At 45.1% G+C, this 9,438-nt stretch overlaps 1 protein-coding gene across 1 annotated transcript; it reads right to left on the reverse strand.

Annotated features, from left to right (window-relative positions):
- LOC8059309 (ent-cassadiene C2-hydroxylase) lies at positions 4,887-6,981 on the reverse strand. Its single transcript, XM_002467121.2, has 2 exons — positions 5,968-6,981; positions 4,887-5,859 (listed from the first exon to the last, which is right to left on the reverse strand). Exons 1-2 carry the CDS (start codon positions 6,859-6,861, stop codon positions 5,230-5,232), a joined length of 1,524 nt encoding a protein of 507 aa, XP_002467166.1. The 5' UTR covers positions 6,862-6,981; the 3' UTR covers positions 4,887-5,229.

Genomic DNA, 9,438 nt, shown 5'->3' on the forward strand with positions numbered 1-9,438 from the left:
TAATTTGTGCCATTGAAGTAAGGTGCCTTCTTAGTGTTGTTGATATGCAAACTAAGAGCCATTTCTTCACCGTAGGTTGTTAAGCCTTAAATAAATGGTGCCTCGGCTCCGATACCACTTGAAAGGTCCAAATGGCTAGAGGGGGTGAATAGCCTATTTAAATTTTCTACAAACTTCAACTAGACAAGTTAATTAGTAAAACAAAAGGCGAAGCTATTCTAGCACTGGCACAACTAAGCTATGCAAGCCACCTATACAAGTCTAGCAAGAAGGCTAAACACTAAAACACAACAACTAGAGAAGGCTACACAACAACTATATACTAGCAAGGTAGACAAGTATGTAAAGAGAGGAGAGTGATTGTTATATCGACGTTATAGAGAAGAGATATATCAAATCAATCACGTACACAATCACAAGAGAGACCTCGGCAAGAGATGACACAAGATTTTTACCGAGGTTCACTTGCTTCCCGGCAAGCTACTCCTCGTTGTGGCGATACACCCACTTGATGGATCACGAGCTAATTGGCAATCCAAAGTCAAACCCTCAGCGGGTGCCGCACATCCACTCACAAGATGGGGATCCTCCAAGCCACGAGCAATCCACTAGAGTAGCCAATTGCGATCTCCCGCGGGGAAGGCTCAAGAACCCCTCACAAATCACTTGGTGAGGCTCGAAACAATCTCCAATCACGAGCTCAACACCACCGCTGCTCCAAGTCGTCTAGGGCGTCGGGAAACACCCAAGAGTCACAAGAAATCCGCAGCAAACTCAAGAATCAAGTGCCACTAAATGCAACTCTCAAAGCAATGCACTTGAATCTCACTCAATCTCACTAGGATTAGCAATCAAGCAAGGATATGAGTGGAGGGAGTGTTCTCTAGCTCAATGTATGTCTCAAGTAATCCAATGTGCAAGAGAGCACCTCCCAAAGCCGGCCACCTTCTATTTATAAGCCCCTCAAAGAAACTAGCCGTTGGCTGTTTTCACTGGGCTGAAAACGATGGCACCGGACGCTCGACTCCCTGCGTCCGGTGCACTGGGGTTGGCCACGTGTCCGTCCTGAATCTCGCGTGTCAGATCCTAACGGTCACCTGCGGACCACCGGACGCTCTGCAAGTCCACACCGGACGCATCCGGTGCACACCGGACTCATGCGCAGAGAGTTCCACAAACCGCAGGGTCACCGGACGCTAAGCACCGGTAGCGTCCGGTGCTCACCGGACACATGCGCAGAGAGGGTCGCAAAACACCCGCACACCGGACGCTAACCACCGGACGCTCTCAGAGTGCGTCCGGTGCTCAACCCTAGCAGGGTCAAGCACACCGGACTCTGAGGCCAGCGTCCGGTGAGTGTTTCTCAGTGAGAAAACACTCCCGTGACTTCTCCAAATTGCCCACCGGCGCAATAGAAAATATACACTTATTTTTCTCAAAAGCGCCGAATTCCGCCTCGCAAGCTCGGCGGGAGGGAGAGAGGAACCCAAACCCCTCTCAACCCTAGGAACTCCACCTCCTTTGCAAATGTGCTAACACCAACAAGTGTCCACCACCAAAGTGCATGTGTGTTAGCTTTTCACAAACATTTTTATCCAAAGGAGTTAGGTTAGCACTTTACTAGATCCTAATGCATATGCTCAAGATGTAGACCTAGTAGCACTTGATTCGAGAGATGACCGTGATTTCCCCTCTTGATAGTCGGCTATCTATCCTAAACCCGGTCAATCACTTCTCTACTCATCTTAGACCGGCAAAAGTAAAACCCTATGTTTATACCTTTGCCATGATAACTTTGCTCTTCATCTATCACCATGATCTCCACTTCATGCTTCATCCCTTTGTGATCATGTGGCCACCTTTCCATGCCACCATGCACCTTCGTCACATGTGTTGCTATGCCTAACTCAAATCACTTAGACACAAGGCATTAGCAACTTGGTGTCATTAATTACCAAAACCAAACTTGGGCTTTCAGAGAGAGGAACCCAAACCTCTCTCAACCCTAGGAACTCTACCTCCTTTCCAAATGTGCTAACACCAACAAGTGTCCACCACCAAAGTGCATGTGTGTTAGCTTTTCACAAACAATTTCACCAAAGGAGTTAAGTTAGCACTCTACTAGATCCTAATGCATATGCTCAAGATATGGACCTAGTAGCACTTGATTCGAGAGCTGATCGTGATTTCCCCTCTTGATAGTCGGCTATCTATCCTAAACCCAGTCAATCACTTCTCTACTCATCTTAGACCGGCAAAAGTAAAACCCTATGTTCATACCTTTGCTTTGATAACTTTGCTCCTCGTCTATCACCATGATCTTCACTTCATGCTTCATCCCTTTGTGATCATGTGGCCACCTTTCCATGCCACCATGCACCTTCATCACATGTGTTGCTATGCCTAACTCAAATCACTTAAACACAAGACATTAGCAACTTGGTGTCATTAATTACCAAAACCAAACTTGGGCTTTCACCTTCACACTTGCAACTGGTCTGTTGAGCCAAGTCTTGTCTTGATCTTCTCCATCTTAGTCACATGACTCCACGTCATATCTCATATGCAATGAGCTCCTCATTATCACATATTCACCTATGTACTAATCTCCTATGCATCTCACACAAACACTATTAGTCCACCTAAGTTGTCACTCAATTACCAAAACCAAACAAAAGACCTTTCACCTGGATCTTCCAACAAAGCTGCAAATGCTCTTTCCTGTAGCCCCATCACAGCTTCATGCTATCTCTATTGTCACCCCTTCCTAGTACTCAAAAGTTATTGTTGGGTATGCGGATGATCCAGTCATCGTCTCTCTTTTGCAACAATTGGCTGTTAATCCTAACTCTTGACCTCCATTCTCCCTTTCCAGTAGGATGATTCATTACAAGGGGTAGGTGTGGCTTGGCTCTAACAAAAGATCCAGTAGTGAGTCATGATAGCTATGCATAGTTTCACCTTGGGTGGGTATTTAGGCTTCTCAGTAAATCATGGTCATATTAAGCAGTTGTTTGCTTGGAGAGGTATGAAGGCGGATGATCATTCCTTTGTTGTTTCCTATTCAATTTGTCTCCATGCCAAATTAGACCATGTAAGGTACCCCGGCCTTCTGTCTTCTTTGACTGTACCTACTGACTCCTGGCAAATCACCAACATGGACTTCATAGATGGTCTTCCTCAGTTGGGTTTTGCTAATTGCATTATGGTGGTGGTCGCTTAGTAAGTACGTCTACTTCACCCCATTACACCATCCCCACATAGCTACAAAAGTTGCACAATTATTTCTAGATTCAGTCTTCAAATTACATGGCATGCCCACACACATCATCTCTGACAGAGATCCTGTCTTCACAATCTCATTCTAGAAAGAGTTGTTCCACCTGGCTCAAGTGAAACTTTGTTTGAGTTTGGCTTACGATCCGCAATCTGACGGGCAAACAGAGTGGGTAAATCGATGTTTGGAAACTTACCACCATTGCTTCATCCTTTCTTGCCCAAGAAAATGGTTGCAGTGGCTATCTTTGGTGGAATATTGGTATAACATGAGCAAGCATTCTGCCGTGGGTCGATTGTCTTTCGAGGTACTCTATGGAAACTCTCCCAAGCACTTTGGTATTTCTGACAAAGATGTTTCTTTTGTGCTTGCTGTGAGCTCTTTGATGGCGGAATAGGACACTATGCTCACCTTCATGCGCTAGCATCTCTTGCACGACCAGCAATGCATGAAGTAGCAGACAGACAAGCACCGCTCCGAGCACGAGTTCAACATTGGTGACCAAGTGTACCTGTGCCTTCAACAATATGTTCAGTCATCTTTGGCACCATGCTCCCACAACAAACTTTCCTTGAAGTTCTTCGGCCCGTTCAAGACCATCGACAAAATCGGGTCCGTCGCTTACAGCTAGCACTTCCTTCTACATCGACTATTCATCTAGTCTTCCATGTCTCACTACTGAAGGCCGCTCCACCTTCATCGTTCTTGGTCTGCTCCAAGCTTCCAGACTTGGAGGACTTGTTACAAGTTCTAGAAAAGGTGCTTCAATGATGCCTTTATAAACACGGCAACCACTTCGTCCCTCAACTACTTATTCAGTGGTCAGGCATGGACATCAAGATGGCAACATGGGAAGATGAAGATGCCATCAAGCACTGCTTACCAGCTGATCTAGCTTGGGGACAAGCCGGTGCCCAAGGAGGAAGGGATGTCAGCACCCCTCACCTAGGTGATCCCTAGGTGCTTCCAAAGCCCAAAGAGGTGGATGGCCTAGGCGAACTAACATCAGGATAGTTGGGTCTGAGTGGACCTACTCGGCCTGCAATGTGAGGGAAGAGTGGCTAGCTAGTTAAATACACCATAGGGAGGAGGGCTCGGTAACCAAAAACATATCAGAGCTCTATTACTATTTGTCTTCCTCTCCCTGGTTCCCTGCCAGAGGACGCTATCCCCTTCTCCCTCATCTTCGATAGAAGTAGGAGATATATGTTCAGGTTCCTATTGCAGCGAGCAGGAGCTAACACAAACTGACTCAACCTTGCTAGATCTAACTGGAGAGTGCATGTTGAGTCAATTCGTGTCATGGGGCTGTACAAGACGGTCATCCAAGTTATAGTGAAGGATGACATCCCCATCAAGTATATGTATTGGTTCTCTAAGGATAAGAACTAGAAGGTTTGAACATGATCAAGTACAGCCAACACCTTATATGTGTAGAATAAGTTCTTTCAGACCAAGGTGGAGATAGGTTAGGATCATCCTACTAGCGATGGGAGTTAGCGATGGGATTATGTTGCACTATCGTTTATTGCGTGCAGGGTAGGTGTCATCAACACTGGATCATACCATGCACTAGCAGTGTTCATTTGCCAGACCATCGGATTCAAAATAAAGGACTAAGAAAACCAAATAGGATTTACTGCTTAAAAATGCTATATAACTAGAGGACCTCTACAGTATTTCATTTGCCATGCTTTATATAGATATATACATTATAATATGTAAAAGGTAGCATCTAGAAACATTGACTAAACAACAACGCCGTCCCAAAAGGTCACCTTCTGCTGCTTGAAGGGAATAGTAGTGTATTTATAAACATTTTACAGTATCCTTGAAAGCGACAAGAGCCATCCAAATCCTCCAACTTATTTTTCCATCGAACCTTATATCGCTCAATCATGGCCCATGCAGTACCATACTGGCCCAAGAAGCATATATGTTAACGGGCTTGTTTACGCATCGGCTGGAGCGATACAGGTAACCGGGTGCAAAATCAGGCCTGTTTTCTTCTTTGCTATCAATCCTGGACCCTCACAAACCTGAACATCCTCTGGCTTCACTCCATCAGGCAACTTCCAATCATAGTGATACAGAAGGCTCGCCAGAGCGAGTTCAATGTTAGCCAGTCCAAGGTTTGCTCCCGGGCACATACGGCGGCCGGATCCGAACGGAAGAAACTCGTAGTTTGTCCCCTTGTAGTCAAGGTTGGTGTTCTCGAACCGCTCTGGCCTGAATTCCTCTGCATCTTCCCAGTACTTGGCGTCCCTGCAAATCGCCCAGACGTTGATGAACACGGATGTGCCCTTAGGGATGTCGTAGCCCATGACCTGGCACGTCTCACGGCACTGCCGCGGGAGCAGGAGCGGCAGTGGGCAGTGCATCCTGAGAGCTTCCTTGATCACAAGCTTCAGGTAGCTAAGCTCTGCCCCGGCGAGGTCATCCTCGGTGATTCTGGTCTTCCCCTTGAAGGCCTCCCGGACCTCGGCCTGCGCTCTGGCCATCGCTGCCGGGTACCGGATTAGCTCTGTCATGCACCAGTTCAGTGTCGTCGACGAGGTATCGCTACCGGCGCCGAACAAGTCCTAGAAGAAACAAAGCTCAGGTCAGCACTCAGGACACGCTGAACGACGATCCAGATGGTGAACAAAGGTGATATGATCCATGGATCCATCGGAAGAAGCAAGACTTACAAACATGAGCGCCACGATGGTGTCGTTGGTGAGCTCGATGGGCAAGCTGGCCTCTTTCTGCAGCCTGAGCAGGACACCGATTAAGCTCTCGTGCGCCGTCTTCTCGCCACGGTCCATGGCCTCGACCTGCTCGTGGATGATCTGCTCCAGGATGCGCGTGATCCGGTTCCGGGACTTGAGCGCGTTGCGTGGCGCCGTGCCGAGAATCTGCATGAGCCTCGACGACGGGAAGAGGTCGGCCACGGTCAGCACCGACGTCTGCCGGACCGCGGTGTCGAAGGCATCCAGGTAGTCGTCCTGGTACTTGCACCGGCTGCCGACGGACTCCCTCACGAAGGTGTCGTTGATGAATCGAGATATCATCTTGGACAGGTTGACGGCGGCGCCGCCGGCGCCGGCGGACGCGGCGAGGCTCCGCATGAAGCGCGCCACCTCCTCCTCGCGGATGCGCTGGAACGACTGCACGCGCGCGACGCTGAGCAGCTCCAGCACGGTGATCTTGCGGAGCTGGCGCCACCGCTCGCCGTAGGTCCCGAACACCAGGTCGGTGCCGTTAAAGGTGAGCACGCCGATGGTGGCGTTCAAGTGGCGGTCGGCGAACGTGATGTCGTGCGCCTTGGTGATCGCCTGCGCGGCCTCCGGCGACGACACCACCAGCGTGGGCACCTCGCCCAGCCGGAGCATCATGAGCGGCCCGTGCTCCTGCGCGAGGTCACGCATTGCCCGGTAGATCGACGGGCTGGTGACCAGGTGGTGGACGCTCCCTATCAACGGCAGCGTCCATGGCCCCGGGGGCAGGTTAAGCTTCGCCCTGGTGACGAGCAAAGACTTGAGCTTGGAGAGGACGACGAGTAGCACGGCCACGGCCACGGCGAGGAGCACCTTCTCCTCCATTATATTGTTGTGGATCGGATAGCTAGCTATCTGGAGTAACTGTGTATATATTTTTCGAGACTATCTCATTTCTGTGTGTGTGTGTGTGTGTGATGTGTCACTTCTGCTCCTGCTCGTGCTCGACATGATAGCAGCCATGACCCGTGGCTAAATTTATAGTAGCAATTGCATCTTTATTGAAATAATTATCGTATTATATTGTGGCGCAAATTAAAATGGACGGTCTAGGTCAAATCATCGTGGCTGGACGTTTGAATGTCTCAACCAAGTAAATGGCAGTCTCAATCGTATTTCTGCGGTCACTGTACGTCAAATAAAAAGGTTTTCTTCCATATTAAGAGGTGTAACGAAGTAATTTAGGCCTTGTTTAGTTCCCAAAAAATTTCAAGATTTCCCGTCACATCGAATCTTGCGGCACATGCATGGAGTATTAAATTTAGACGAAAACAAAAACTAATTACACAGTTTGTCTGTAAATCGCGAGATGAATCTTTTGATCCTAATTAATCTGTTTGGACAATATTTGCCATAAACAAATGAAAGTGCTACAGTACCCAAAATCCAAAAATTTTGTCAACTAAACAAGGCATTAGTGTATATATGATTAAAATTTGAGAACCAACAAAGGCCAAACGGTGAGGGTTTGTCTGAAATCGATGCCGTAGTAAATCTATTTTCCGCACGAAAGGCAAAAGAAAGACATCTAAATTTGGGTGTATGTTGGGGACACTGGAATTCCATTACTAGAATGTTTTGAGTTATTACTATAATTTAAACTTATAATCATAAGGCAATCCATTAAATGTTAGTGAGGGATTAGAAACACTAAAGTACATACAGGATTAGTAATGAGATAATCTAAATCATTAGATATTTTTCCTCATAAAAGGAATCATAATAAGGACTTCAAATTGGTGGAAATGATACTTTCTTCAGATTCTGGTCTAGAGTATATCCCATTCACTTGTTAATAAGGAAATGGCTATCAAGAACAAATTAACCCTTTATTCTTTTTTTAAGTATACCGCTCCCGAGGAAAGAAGATTAGGACAAAAGATATGGAATACAATAAAAAAAGATCCCCTAAATCAAATTTTTGGCTGGGCAGATGATCACCGTCTGATCAGCAGAGACTGGAATTTTATAACTGTATATTAATAAGAAATTAATGATTACAATAAAATAGCACCTAATATTCGTGTTTCGAATGTTTTTCTCTTGCGCGTTTGTTTATGTTCGAGGTAGTTGTTAATTTTTTGGTTTTTTCATAATATAAGTAACCATAAAACTTTTAAAAATGATAAATAATTGAAAGATCTATCAATTTGACACCTAAACTTTTTTTAAAAAATGCTCGTTGTAGCTTATTGGAAGCATCTGTGGATGTTTTTTTTGTGCGTGTGACTGCATCTGTGGTTGTTTGAACTAAGGTTTAATTTGAAAATAAGGAGAAGGCACACCCAGAAATAGAAAACCCTCCATATAAATAACTAAATCAGTTATTCAAATGATATCTTTATGGATTTCCCACCTTGAAAAAAGTCATAGATTCTAGAGGAATTGAGTTTGAAAAAAGCCTCCTCCTCCTCCTTAGGCCTTGTTTATTTCCACCCCAAAACCTAAATTTTTTTCAAGATTCCCTGTCACATCGAATCTTTAGACGCATGCATATAGTATTAAATATAGACGAAAATAAAAACTAATTACACAGTTTGATCGAAATTTACGAGATAATTTTTTTGAGCCTAGTTAGTCTATGGTTGAATAATAATTACTACAAACAAACGAAAGTGCTACAGTGTCACGGAATTTTTTCCTTCAAAAACTAAACACGACTTTAGCGCTTTGGCGATTTGCTGACTCGCTAGACTCGTTGCTAGACACGTCGCTAGGCACATTAGACCTTAATTCCCGCCTCCGGCTATTCTCCAAATTGCGCACCACACTGCATACTTATCTCCCTCTCTGAAGTCCTGACGATGCCACCAGTCCACCACCTATCTGAATGGCGTGGATTCATTTCCCTTATCTCCTATCCTTGAGTGAGTGAATTTGTTTAAGGATTTGTGGCCACTGATTATTTTCTTGACAGTTTAAACTCTTTTCTTAATGATTTTTAGCACTCTAGGTAATTTAGGATTGTGGTAGCGGTTCGTGCATCTACGAAGCCAATTTACAAATAATCAAGTTACTTGCACATGCATGGCCACGTTTGATCCACACAAACCCCCCAATGCACGTTCAGTGCAAAGAAGCAAGCACGCCAAAGCCAGCCACGATATCCATAACTCTTATAATCCTAAATCTCACTAGCTGTTTTTCTAAGTATGCAAGTTATCCATCTAAATAATGAACTACCATATTTAATTAAAATCTACTAAATAAAATATTAATAACTATTTATCTCAACATGAATGCACTACCACATATACAACTAAAATTCAATAATTAACCTAAAAAAAACTAAAATTCAATAACACACATAACAAATGTAATGTCCACGTCAGCAAAACAAATAAATATAATCTATATCATCATACTACACACAATTTAATAATCTGCAATTTCCGCAGTAAT

This window comes from Sorghum bicolor, chromosome 1 (genome assembly GCF_000003195.3).
Source record: "Sorghum bicolor cultivar BTx623 chromosome 1, Sorghum_bicolor_NCBIv3, whole genome shotgun sequence".
Taxonomy (NCBI): Eukaryota; Viridiplantae; Streptophyta; class Magnoliopsida; order Poales; family Poaceae; genus Sorghum; species Sorghum bicolor.